Source organism: Hibiscus syriacus, unplaced genomic scaffold (genome assembly GCF_006381635.1).
Source record: "Hibiscus syriacus cultivar Baekdansim isolate YM2019G1 unplaced genomic scaffold, ASM638163v2 tig00112501_pilon, whole genome shotgun sequence".
Taxonomy (NCBI): domain Eukaryota; kingdom Viridiplantae; phylum Streptophyta; class Magnoliopsida; order Malvales; family Malvaceae; genus Hibiscus; species Hibiscus syriacus.
Window position 1 is genome coordinate 807,956 of NW_024063348.1, and position 14,309 is coordinate 822,264.

The 14,309-nt window shown below is 35.3% G+C and overlaps 1 protein-coding gene and 1 pseudogene across 1 annotated transcript; one reads left to right on the forward strand and one right to left on the reverse strand.

Annotated features, from left to right (window-relative positions):
* Positions 1-666: 666 nt before the first annotated feature.
* Positions 667-1,412, forward strand: LOC120180759. Its single transcript, XM_039186043.1, has 2 exons — positions 667-1,050; positions 1,158-1,412. Exons 1-2 carry the CDS (start codon positions 667-669, stop codon positions 1,410-1,412), a joined length of 639 nt encoding a protein of 212 aa, XP_039041974.1.
* Positions 1,413-5,058: 3,646 nt separating this feature from the next.
* Positions 5,059-12,700, reverse strand: LOC120180775 (annotated as a pseudogene).
* Between the last annotated feature and the right edge of the window lie 1,609 nt (positions 12,701-14,309).

Genomic DNA, 14,309 nt, shown 5'->3' on the forward strand with positions numbered 1-14,309 from the left:
TGGCTTTCAATTAAATCATCCGATGGGTCAAGAGCTCCGGGTCCGGATGGGTTCAGTTTGGATTTTTTTAAGAAATTCTGTATGATAATTAAAGAAGACGTGATGAGATTTATGGCTGATTTTTATTCGGGTAGGGTTGTTGACCCTTCATTTAATAAATCCTTTATTGCGCTAATCCCGAAGAAAGTTGATGCAATGTCACCTGAAGATTTTACACCTATTTCCTTGGTGGGCAACATGTATAAAATTATGTCTCGCGTGTTGGCAAAGAGGTTGTCAAATTGTATGAATGAAGTGATTAGGGAAAACCAGTTTGCTTTTATGGTTGGTAAACAGATGGTCGATTGTATTCTGATTGCGAATGAAGTAATTGATGAGCTATTTAAAAACAAAAAAGAAGCGATCTTATTCAAGGCGGACTTTAGTAAAGCTTATGACTTAGTAGATTGGCAATTTTTGAATTTTATCTTGAAGAAAATGGGTTTTGGCAGAAGATGGAGAAAATGAGTTCATTTGTGTATTTCGACCCCCTTGATTGTCGTGCTTGTAAATGGGTGTCCCTCTAATAATTTCTCTATTAAGAGGGGTCTTAGGCAAGGTTGTCCGTTGTCGCCGTTTTTATTCAATATTGTTGGTGAGGCTCTTAGTAGCATGCTTAAGAAAGCGATGGAGCTTGATCTATGTGAAGGAATTCGAGTTGGGTCTGGAAGCATTGTCTTATCACATATTCAATTTGCGGATGACCTACTCATCTTTTCGGAAGGTGATGAACGTCAGTTAAAAAATTTCTATCGCGTTCTTAAAATTTTCGAAGTGGCGGCTGGTTTGAAGCTTAATCTAAACAAGACGAAGATTTTTTGGATTAATGTGGAAGAAGAAAGAGTAAGAAGGTGGGCAGATGCTATTTCTTGTGGTTGGGCAGGTCTTCCTTCGACCTATTTGGGTCTTCCTCTTGGTTTTAAAAGGAATTCCAAGTCTTTTTGGAAACCTATTGTGGACAAAGTCAATTCTCATTTAGATACTTGGAAAGGTAAACTGCTTTCGTTTGGGGTAGACTTACGTTGATTAAGTCTGTTTTGGCTAATTTACCTGTTTACTTTATGTCTATTTTTCGGCTATTCCTTCTGGAATAGCCGATTGGTTAAATAAATGTGTAGCTAACTTTCTTTGGAATCCTAAGTCAGCTAGAGGTATTCATTGGATTAAGTGAAAAAAATATTTGTAGACCAAAATCTCATGGTGAGTTGGGCATTTTTGATGTTAAAAGTAGAAACTGTGCCTTGCTTAACAAATGGATTTGGCATTTTAGCGAGGATAACAACAGCTTATGGAAAAAGTTTGTGGTTGCAAAGTATAATTATGATCAGGATTCGCTTATTCCCAAAGCTGTGAATGAGCGAAATGCTTCTTGAGTGTGGCGCAAAATTGTCAATCTGGTAGGTTCCAATGAGGTGGCTTTTCTATCTGAATAGAGGTGTGTCATGGGCGACGGTTCTAAAATTGATTTCTGGTCTGATTTCTGGACTGAGGTGGTTTCTCTCAAAGTTTCCTTTCCCATAATTTTTGGGTTAGCCTCTTTGAAAACTGGGAAGATATGCGATTTTGGTTTTTGGGCTAACGGAGTTTGGGAATGGAGAATTGTATTGAGGAAAGCTCTTTTTGATTGGGAAAAATCTCTCTGGATTGATTTTATGCTGGTCTTGAATAGGGCTGCTAGTGCAGTCTCAGCGCATGATAGACTATTTTGGTCAGGTTCTAAGGATGGGCGTTATTATTCAAAAGTGTTATGTTCTAAGCTGGCTTGTGTTGGTAAGGTGGAATATCCAATTTGGAAAAAGGTTTGGCTGAAATTTGTCCCCCTAAAGTTTCTATTTTTGTTTGGAAAGCTATGCATCGTAGGTTGCCGATTATCGTTGAGCTGGCAAAACGTGGAGTATTCGGTAATGTTATGCCTCTTTGTTCATTTTGTAATAGCGATTTGGAAACAATTAATCAAGTGTTGTGTCATTGCAACGTTGTTTGGCAAGCATGGCAGCGATGGTGCAGCTTGTGGAGATTGAACATTATTTTTCCTTTGAATGTTAAGGAGTTATTCGAGGTCTGGTTCTCGCAGAATATAAGGAGGCATGTCCGGGATTTATGGTACCTTGGTTTCTTTGGCCTGATCTGGAAAATATAGGTGTGCAGGAACAAAGCTAGATTTAATGGGTGTTCTTACTCGGTGGATCAGATTTTTAATGTTGCTTTGATTCAGGTGGCGATTTGGGCAAATTTCTTATGGCCGGAAATGATCCCTTATGCTCAAGATTTTGTTCGAAGTCCGGAATCTATTATTTTCTGTGGAGGTGGTTAATTGACGTTAGTCAATGGAGCTGGTGTTGTCTTAATATTAGCTTGGTTTGTATAGTCTGCGGTTGGTTGGTTGTGATTCCGCTGGATGCTTTTGGTTGTCGATTTCTTGGTTTGCTGTTGGTCTTTGCTTCCAGCGTATAAGGACATGAATCATAGGTGCTGTTTCGTTGTTTCTGTTTTCGGAATTGTGTTTCGAATGAGGATTTTGAGACCATAGTATGCTGGCGTGATGTGAATGGATTGTTTTTTCGTTCTTTGCTGTCTATGTTTAACTTTGAGTTCAGGGTTGTTCGTTGTTGTTTGATCACCTGGGTGATGCCTGAGAGTTAAGAACCGTGTCATCCTTTGTTGGCTGGTGCTATGCTTGTTTCATTATTTCCTGTTTCAGGGTTGCCGAATCAGTTCTCTGTTGCTGGGTGGGTTCTAAATTCTGCTGCGGTGATGGTTTAGTCTTATAGCTGCTGTTTTTCTGTTCTATTTCATCCTAAGTGGTTAGGAACGAAATGGTATGAGCTGTGAGCGGGAGAGTATTGTTTTTCTTGTTTATGGCTACTTGGTGTATGTAATTTTCTGGCTTTCATTCTAACCACCTCAAGTTACACTCTTTTTCCTCTACTTAAGGTTAGGGAAGTTTTTTTAACGAGGTCCTTGAGGTGGTGTACTTTGTGTCGTTATTAATACAAAGTACCCTATTTAAAAAAAAACATGCATCTGAGAGAAAATTATGAAAAAAATAGAGTAATTAATTCTGTATAACTCATAAATACTTTTACAATCTGAATGTTTGAATCATAATGTTATGGTTTCTATAATTGAATATTTTGTAAACTTTTATGTAGAAATAACACGAAATAGTTTACCCTAAATTCTTTATTTGCTAAATCTAGACCGCTTATGAACAGATTTACATATTTCTTAATTTTCAAAAATTAACAAAACCCAAAGGGCACAATTGCATAAAGAAGAAAACTTTCATAGAGTCATTGACGGATTCACAAGTATTTTTTAGTGTTACATATATATATTTAATAAAATAAATTTTTTGAATATGATAAACACAAATAAAATTTTAGAATAGACATCATCAGTAAAATAGATAATTAATTGAAAAAAACTTGAATTTTAAGATGAGCACAAATAAAATTTCAAGTAGATACAATCAGTAAAATAAATAATTAATTAAAGAAAATTTAATTTTTAGGGTGTAAAATTGGAGAGAATTATTTGATCTGAATCCTTCCGATGAAGAAAGTAAAACTGGAAAGAAGCGTGATAAAATGTTGCCAGTCTTTTAGTCCCCCCCCCCCCATATATTATGTAATTGCATAAATCGTTATTATTATTTTTTATTTATTTAAGAGGCTTGTTTTTAACAGGCCCGTCCATTGTTTAAAAATCGGAGAAAATTTGCCCAAATGGTCGATCCATTACTTCAGGGACAATATCCGGAGAGGGGTTTGTACCCTGCTCTAGCTGTGGCTGCAATGTGTTCAAGAACAGCCAAATATGCGGCCACTAATAGCCAATGTAGTCACTGCCCTCACCTATATTGCGTCGCAAAGAATGATCCCAGAACTCATTCAGTTCAAGGATCTCGGACCAGTTCTTCCACTCCAAGAATGAGACGAGAAATAATTCAGGTAAAGCGGAATCAACCATTTACTATTATGAGAAAAATTGAATTCATTGGCAGCTGATGATCGATATTAAGAAACAACAGGTTCTCGTATGTTTGAGATTTATGATTCTTCGGCCTGGAATTCGCTGCCAAGCGTGGAATTTTGCAAATCCTGATAGCCCGTCCGATTACCGTCCTCACCTTGTCTAATGTAACAGGAGTTTCCTCCATTTTTTTTTGTTTTTGGTTGAAACCCTTTCGGCATCTCATTTTCTCCAAAAAATTGTTCTTGATGTACAATTGAGCTTTTGTATGCAAAACGTCTTTTGATATACAAACTGCCGTTCCCATGTTGATGAGGGGCGAAATAGCAAGTAACAAAAGGTTTTATTCATTTTGGTTTAATTATAAAAAGAACCTCCAACTAATCATTCGAGGTTTTATCTTTTTATTGCAATCCACTGAACCCTCAACAACATTTATTTCCCTTCATTTTAGTCCTCCACTATCTATTTTGATATGATACTCAATAAACTTATAAGTTGATTTTTTTTCTTGGAACTTATCAAAAAAATTATCACATTCATTGCTGTGTGAAATAATATTTGCCTAACATATTTTAAATAAATGTCGAAATTATTTTATTCTTTAAGGATCTACATTTCATTATATTCAAAATACTCTTATTTGATTTGCTTTTAAATATACTCTTATTTTAAATAAAATTTAGTTTTATTTATGCCAAATTTTATTTAAATATAAATTAAAAACTGAATACTCATTTATACACATTAGATGTCAAAGAACTATTTGAGTGTAATAACAATATAAGAAGTAACATATTGGATATTGGGTAGCTCCAAATCGTCATCAAATAGTTGCTTTGCAAAAAATAAAAAATAAAAAAAAATGTTGCATTTATTTATTTATTTATTTATTTTAAATCTATTTAAGTTTTATTCCACAATTGAGTTTTAATATAACAATAATTTAATAATAACGAAAGCAAAATTGAGGAACATATTCGACCAATACTAAAGTGACCCAAAATATAAAAATGAAATATTAACTAGAAATTGAAAGAAAGAAAAAGGGGGAAAACCATACATATACTTACAGTTGATTTTCTATTCTTGTCTCTTGGTATTGCATTTCCTCTACTTCTACGGACAAGCATTATTGGTTACAAATGAAAAATAATGGCTACGAGTATTATTTTGGTTTTCCGATAAAAAATACAAAGGGCAAACTTATTGATTCTACTGCATTGCTGATGCTAAATTTCAATATTTTATTTACCATGGCTACTTAATGGATGAATTGCAGACATCAAATGAAGGATTCGGCGATGTATGCAGGTATTTAAACAAGACATACCAGCACTTCTCTCACGCCTTATCTTGAACTTCGATTCTATCTGTTTCCTCGTCATTTGTTTCCTTGCCGTTTGTTTCCTTATCGATTGTGTCTTTCTGTTGGATTTCAGTATTCTGATCCACGTTTGAGGGCTTCCCGTTGTTCGGTGCATCAGCATTACCTGGCTGTCCCTGTTTTGTTGGATATTGTTACGATAAGGAAATGTATATATCTTTCTTGATTCGTTACTTTGTTATGCCAATTGTTGAGTCATCCCAGCATTTCAATCAAACAAACCACAGTCAGCTTATCAGTAAAACTGAGAAAACAAACCTTGTTTCTGTCACGCCAGCCAAGTCCAAATGGTCGGGAAAGTAAACTAATCTTCCGGGCAGGAATTCTTGTTGGGGCTCTTGGTTGCTGCGTGCTGGTGAATTCAGATGTGGTGATCTGTTATTTTATAATTATTAGAAGGGAGAAACCTATCCACAAGCATGATGAGTAATGTCGTTGCAAGAAATAGAAAGAGTAACATCACAGAAAAACAGTATAATGTTGTCATCACCAAATCTCTGGCTCCAGACACATATACACAGCCGATTAAAAATTCGCAAGCATAAAAAAATTGAAATTGGAGAAAGGTTAATTACGCACCGTGGAGAAGGTTGGACTTTACTTTGACCAGACTGGTACTGTAAGGTAGCCTCCAACATTGATTCTGCCATTACAACTTTTTCTCCATTTCAGCAAGTGAAGCAACAGCCTCTTCATACTTTTCCTGCATTAAACAAATGATGATGAAACCAAATAAACGTATATTCAGTACTAGCATTGCTTTCTTTCTCTTTTTTGGGGGAGGGACTTGTCCTAGAAATGGAAAAGAGCACGTTATTGCAAGGTATGCAAATGGTAATTAAACTATGCTGAAATGATTGTTTTGTCACAACTTTTAAAAATTACAAAAAATAAACATTAAAGTTTTGATTTTGTTATAAGATGGGCACCTTTCCATTAGCTGATGTTGAGGGGATGACATGTCACATTAAATTATTGGTTAATATCTCATTTGGTCCCTCAATTGTAACAATTTTATTTTAGTACCTGAAGCACTTGAGCAGTATATCTTTGGGCAGCAGCGTCTTGTTCAGCAAATCTGCGAGCATCTTCAGTTACCCTTTGTTCTTGCTCCACTCGCATTAGGACCTAAAATATGTGTAATGAATCTCATAATCATCAAAACATGTATACAAGAGAAGACAAATTTCCTCTAATTGAACACGAGGAAAACCAATCAAACCTGAAGCATTGCGTTTTCTTGTTCTTGCTTCTCAGAAAGTGCATTACGAAGCTCAGCAACTTCTTGCTCTAATTGTTCCACCTAAAAATAAGATGTGGATGCTTAGCATGCAATATATTTCTCTGACGAAAAAGCCTAGCAACTTTCAAGTTAGGGAACATCCAACATCAAGCATATAGATTGCTAGCAAGCTGTATAGCGTATATCAATGAATCAGGCAAGAAGCATGACAACCAGAAACTAGGGTTTTTTGCAAGTTCTGGTAGTACGATAGAAACATCAATCAATTTGTATGCTCTGTATCGGCTAGAGATAGAACATACATTGAGAATCCCGGCATACAACTCAATTAAGGAGCACAAAGTGCTAGGTAAAAAAGCAAGCAAACAAGTATAAAGATGACTGTAGTTCAATAATGGTCCTAACAAAGTTGGAAAACCTACTGTAAAAATTGGCAAAGAGAAATGGAAAAAAATTGGAAAGACAATATGTACATGTCAAAATGATTGCCACTAATAAATTTTTCCAGTTTACCCTAGCACTTAATTGACGTCGGTTATCCTGTTTAACCATCTCCATCAAAGCCGTCTCTAGCTCCTCAGATCTGAAACAAACGAGGAAGAAGTGAGATCGTCAGTGTCACTTCCAAAAAGGCTTATTTTGGCAGAAAGGGAAAACACAATTATTTTATAACAAATAAGCCAAGAATTCCAGCATAAAAAAGATAGCATAGTTAAATATCCAATCTGTACACCATGGTAATGTAGCTAAGATATGTTCATGTATAATAATATAGGTAAAGAGCAAGTGAGAATAAAAATATACAACCAACAAATTAAATTGCACTGCCTCTTTTAAACAGTCTATGGCAAGCCGAGGGTTGCAAAACTTGAAAACCATCAAAATTTGACCTGAGGACAGCTGATCTTTCTCTTCCAGCAACTTGCATAACTCAACCTTTAACCATAAACCTGCACATGATTTTAATAAGAAATTAAGACTATTGGAACAACATAAAACAAGCTAACAAAAAATCCCATGCATGAACACAAGACAATCGAAGAATACATTTGGGTATTCCTAATTTCTTCAACTTGCTAGGCCTATAAACAGGGACGGACGCAAAATTTTATATTGGAGAGGGTCTTACAAAATTTTAAGTAGGGGAGAACTTTTAAAATTTTAGGGGGGCGAAAACATAATTTCAATAGAAAATACAAAGAAAATATCTAAATATATAAGAATTTGAAAATTTTAGGGGGATCCAAATTTATTGAGGCTTATGTTAACCAAGGTAGGTTGTTTAATGCATATGAAATCAACACAAAAATCAACACGGAAAAATAAATAGATTTCATTTTTATTTAGAGTTTATAAAACATGGCAAAATAAAAGTTCTGATATGAACTTCAGGATCAATGTGATCATCCTTGACAGCATATCAAATAGGTTTCATATGGCTCAAAAACTTGATAGTAGGAAAAAAGACCATGACATAATCTAACATATGCATATATCATTGTTGACAAGAATTATTCAACTAATTAAGCATAGATCCAAGCAACTGTGACTGGGTCACCATGAATCCTCTGAATCACCTTTAAGGAAATATCTTCTGTTAAATTCTGTACAACAGTATCCATGGTAGGGTCAAGCGTGTATGGAACTAGAAAAATTCCTAAAGATCAGAGAGTGCATCAAATTATTCAAATTCAATATCCAAACAAGTGGTCATGCAAAATGGGTCTATTCTACTGGCTGTGGAATCGAGATCATCCACTCACAGACAAAATGCCACACTAAAAACATGAAATCTTGTATTCACGAAAAGGGAAATGTAAATGATACCTGCTCTTGTAAATCAGGTATAGCATCCAACTCAGCATTCCAGTTAGATACTAAGAACTTGTCCTCATTCATGGATCCAGACTCTGAACTAGAGAGATCCACATTTGTTTGTAAATCAACCAGTTGTCCTGTCCTATTTGTTTCCATAAGCATTGATTTAGGGTCATGATTAAAATTATATAGCTTAGATGCCAGGCCCTGGAAATCTTTCCAAGCTTGAAGCCCTTTTGATCTTTCCTCAACTGAAGTTATTACAGCTGACCGATGCCTCTCTCTCAACTCCTGTAATCTTTTTTCATTGACATTTTGGTAACCCATACAAGCTGTCAAAACAAGTTGACTGCTATCAAATGTTGAGCCAGCCAATGATTGCAGTAAAGTAACTGCATCTCCCGCATCCTTAGTTGTAACTAGTGCAGGGCCTGTAAGAAAATTTAGTTACATTTAGCAGATTAAAGCAACCCATTGTAATTATTTCCAAGCCTCAATTTTCCTGATAATATCATAAATTTCAGAACATTCATGTCCCATACCATAACTCCATTACAGCAAGTGCTGTCCTAAAAAGCATGACACGATTTCCTTCAAACAGGAGCACATCCCAGACTCGAAGCACTGTAATGAGGAGAAACCCATCAGGAAACTTAAGGACGGGTTATTGCAATTACTAAAAGAGAGTGCAGCATCAGTAAACTAGCAACAAAGGCGACAACCAAAAAAGGAACTTCTAAAATAGTGTGATAAATTGTGTAACTAGTAAAATATTGCTACAAGACACAGCATAGAACCTGACCACTTTCCCAGGGAAGCATGTTCATGAAATGGAAAGGAACCAAGGTCCAGTAACCCATGCCACATGCACTCCAGATAATCTAGATGATTGACTGCAATGAACAAAAAATGTCTATCATAAACTGCCCGGCCAAAAAATGCAATGGTAAGACACGTGGAAAAATTCAAGCACAAAAGGAACAGATATTGAAAAGAAAACAAACCCCAGTTTGGGAAATCTTTCACGCATCAACTCCTCAAAAACAAGTTGGTCAACCTAACAAAAGCCACAAGTTACCAGGATAATGACTAATAATAACCATCAACTGCTTTAACTCTCTCAATTAGGAGAAAACAGATAGTAGAAATCGACTGACAAGGGAAAAGAGTTATGCAAAATATTACCTGAGACTCAATCATTTCCTCCGAGTAATAGCCATCAAAATAGTCATCAATAATGCCCACCAAAGTCCTGGAATGTATACCACCACTTTAAAAGGATATAAAGTAATGCACTTATTATTAACGGCCATGCTACCCATTAAACATAGTGAATTCCACCAATAAACAAGATACGGAACATGCAAATCATGTGCAAACAGAGACTGATTATGTTCCAGCAACAAAATATGTCTCAATCTGAAACCCTTTTTAAAATAAATTTTCATGGATAGAACAAGGAATATGGGATTTGCAAGGAATTTCTCAATTGAGTCTCATAACCTACCAGAAGGCATTTTCTTCAGGCATCAAGAGGAGTAACAAGGCAGCAAAGAAATTCATGGCCTGCATGAGAAAAAAAACCCTTATCCCTATTAAAGCTAAAACTCTCCAAACACAGACATGGGAAACATATTTCTGAACCTAATACCTGACAGTACCCAACAGAGGGGTTATGTCGAGCATAGGCTGTAAGCAATCGTCTCAAAGCATTTCTACCATCATCATCTAGAGCAGGGTGACCTGGGAATGTCCTGGGCAAATCCTGCTTTTAGAACCATTAATCAGTTATGAAACGCAAACTAATAACAGTAACACCAAAAAAATGGTAACATCAGCTGCTGAAGAAACAGAATTCAGAGAACTGCACATGGAACAACCTTCTCAATTTGCCCTTCCATTTCTCAGGTCCACATATTGACTCTATGGCTGAACCTTACAACTGACGAGAAGCTCTGTTGTTCAGTGTTGTTGCCGAAGTTATTTCATTAGCAAGCAGATCCTGATAATAATTCTGTCGAAGTGTCCTCACACCAACAAAGGTTTGCCAAAGCTGTAATGACCAAGTTCATGAAGAAAATAGGCAGTATGGAAGATCAAGAGAAAATGAAAGTACATCAAATAAAATACCTCTCCCCTAAGAGCCATTGGTACTCCACCACGAACAAGAACTTCCAACTCTTCTTTCCAAGGAAACAAAGATTCTATAGATGCTGCATCCACTGCAGCAGCACTTATAGTGGTACTCCCGCTGTCACTTGTAGGGGAATCCTGAATAGAGTCAGATCTCTCTGCATCATAAAATTCATCCTCAGAATCCTCCTCTGATGCTCCCTTTAGGAATCTAGCATCTTCAGTAGGAGCTAACGGCTTCCCTCGATCAGTTTCTCGCTCATCTTTAGATGAACTGTCTTTCTTCTTCACGCGAATACTCATTAAATCGTCAATTGCTCGGAGGGATGGTCTGATTTCAGTCCATATCTGGATTAAGTGAACTCTTTCTCTGGTTCAGACCGTACCTTCTCTTTTTCTGTATTATTCTCAGATATACTATCAGAACCAGACTTCTTTTCATATAAATCGTCTCCTTCAGCTCCCTTCTGCATTTCATTGTTCCCGTCCTCTGCAGCTTCAGCATGTGAGACTTCCTTGCCTTCCTTTGAAGGTATCCCTTCACAAGGGAATTGAGCGGACTCTGCTTGGCGATCCAGAAAATCACTCCACCTATCTGATCTTTCCTCTTCTTCTTCCTAAAATCACGGGTTTAGATACATATAAACCTGTTATTCATCTTAGCTGAAATTATTTCGTTTGGTCTACATTCAGTCGCCCAAGAATTAGTCAAAGAAAGTATTGAATTTCTGAATCATAGCTTCATATTATTCAGGGACCGTACTGGGCAGGAAAAAGGATTAGGGGAAAGATGCTAATTTTAAATATCAACAGAAATTATATTATTAAAAATATTAATTTATTTGCTGAAGTTATTCTATAGATTCAGAGAATAACTCTGATACATTGTCAATGTTCAGCATGGTATATGAGTTAGCATTTACTTATCCTGTTCTGTTTGGTTTTTCTTCAGCAGCTGAAAGAAGGTGACGAGCTTAGATTAAAAGCAGAGGTAGAAACCAGATACCTTGTAAATATTAGCATATTCTCTGTATCTTTGAACATGTTGAGGTCTCACAGCAAATCCATACGCATCCCTGTCAATAATAAAATCTATATAATCACGAAAAGTTCAAAGAAACCTTCATACTAACAGCAGATTCCATGAAAATATCTCAAATCCACAATATTCTATGCAAAAATTAACTTAAATTTGTTGCCTTCAACCTAACAATCAAAGATTACCACAACATTCTAATAAACTAAAGCTATCTTAAAACTTAAAATCACTAGCAATATTAACCTAAGATAACCAATTTCAAAAGCAAGAAAACTAATTGCAAAATAAAATCTAGAGCAAGAAATAAGCAGAAACAACAAACGGAAGGCGAAATCAAGTAATGTAATCCAAGTACAACTTAAGTTTACCTTCAATCGACAGATTTCAGACATTACATACTTTCATATTTTCACTAGAAAACAACATACTCTACCTTCCATTACCCACTCAATTCCAGTTTCATTTGCTCCAAAAGCAAACTAATTTCCATAAAAAAAAACTCAATAAAGATCACGAATTTCATCAACGTTCTTAGTAAAAGCCAACTTAAATAACTGGCAAACACCACCGCATCGTTCAATTACTAAACTAAACACTGATAGACGCCAATAAATTCTTGATCATGAAAAATTCACCTAAATAAAATCAAATAATGGATAAAAAATGAAAATTCAATCAAAATGGAGGTAGAATTTACCTGCAATCAGCATCAAATTGTCGATTTACACTAGAAAACAACACGTTCTCATATTTTCAACACAAATACTTTAAATCATATTTCACATTATCAAGTCCAAATCGAAGTCAAAACAGTCAAAAAATGATTAAAAAAAAGAAGGGGAAAAAAGATCTGATCGTCGCGTTGATGGATCAGAGAGAGAGAGAGAGAGAGAAATAGAACGGACACGCGGCGAGAAGAGAGTACCTATTGAGATCGAAGGTTATAAGGGGGTTCACGGCATTGGTTGTAGTGGAAATGGCAGTGGAGGCAGAGGATCTCATTTGGCGCCTGCTGAAGTGGAACGATTTGATTGGTCTGTGAGATGAGGATGTCGGTAACGGTGATGAGAGGAGTTTTCGGGGGAGAAAAGGTTCTGTTTGCTTGACTTTCTGCAACGGAAAATCAATGGAAGAGAAAGAAAGGCGACAATAAAGTGAAAGGGAGGGAGCCTGATGAGTGTTGGGTGTTTGGGAGGAAGGCAAGAGTGATGGGAAGGCAAGCACATGCAAAATGGCGAGATTAACGTCACGTTATTACCATTATTTTTCTTAACACGGAGATCGAGGAAGGAAAAAACACTTTTTTTTTTCTTCATAGAAATGAAATTATAACAAAACTGAACCTAGACACCATTCCCTATATTTATGTAAAGGATAAAACAATCTTTAGTCCAAATGTATTAACATTGTTTTCCCCCCATGAATTTGATATTTTGTCTGTTTTTATCATTTTGAAATAATATTAAGTGACTAGAATATATAATGTCACGTCGATTAAAGATTAAAAATTAAATCTAAATTTCAAAAATCATATAGATCAAGAAATTTAACACTAAATTAAAAAAATTAAAAATTAAAGATTAAAATTATTTTATTTTATTTTATAAGCATGATTACATGTTATGAGGTCCTAGGTTCGATCGACAATGTCAGAGGTAGGATCAATCAATGTCAAATAATTAAGAATAATCTTTGAACAGTATTACCTTGCATTATCACAGATTAATCAAGAAAAAATATGAATAAAATTAAACGACGTTTAGTGATTAAAAATTATTATTTCTTGAGGTATTATGTTCAAGTATTATAATAGGTGAATATGAATGTTTAATATAAATAATTAAGTGTGTTTAAATAAATATCTATATTTATCTAAATTAATGGAAAAATGAAAATAATCTCTTTACCCAACACATTCAGATGAAAAACTTTAAAGTGGCATTTGGATCGTGGAATGTTTCTGAGGTAATTGGAATCTGTGAATGAATTGAAATCTGTCAGGAATTGGATCCAATTCCATATTCTGTTTGGTTGGCAGGAAGTTGAATTGGAATTCAATTCCATATTCTATTTGGTTCGCAGACATTGTCATATAAATTTGATTTCAGTAATGTAAAATGACAGGATTGCCCTTCTTGTTTTTTTTTTTGCTTAATTTTAGTTTGTTTATAAATTACATGTAGCAAATATTATAAAAAATTTAAAAAAATTAAATTTTAATTTTATTGATTGATTTCATTTTAATAAATTATAAAAATCATGCTAATAAACATCATAAGTTAAAATCATCCTAATTAGGGATGGCCATAGGTTGGTCGGGTCGGGTTTTTGGTCCCACCCGACCCGACCCGATAACAAGGAAACCTCCATTCGAGACCCGCCCGACCAAAATAAAGTTTCACCCGACCTGACCCGAATATATGAATTAGAAACCCGACCCGAAATAATAAAAAAATTATTTTTATTCAATAAAAAGTGACTTAATTGAAAAATATATATAAAGAGGGGTATTATTGTAATTATTCCTAAATATATAAGGTAAAATTATATATTTTTTGGGTCGAGTCGGGTCGGGTATTTTTCACCCTAAACCTGAACCCGACCGAATAGCACACTTAAAAAAACCGACCCGACCCGACCCGAATATATGAATTAGAAATTCGACCCGACCCGAA

What these genes read in the sequence shown, in the direction of transcription:
- LOC120180759 (XM_039186043.1), top strand. Translation starts at nt 667, where the DNA reads ATGGAGCTTGATCTATGTGAAGGAATTCGAGTTGGGTCTGGAAGCATT. An exon ending in GTAAACTGCTTTCGTTTGGG is followed by an intron (nt 1,051 to 1,157) that starts GTAGACTTACGT and finishes ATAAATGTGTAG; the next exon opens with CTAACTTTCTTTGGAATCCT.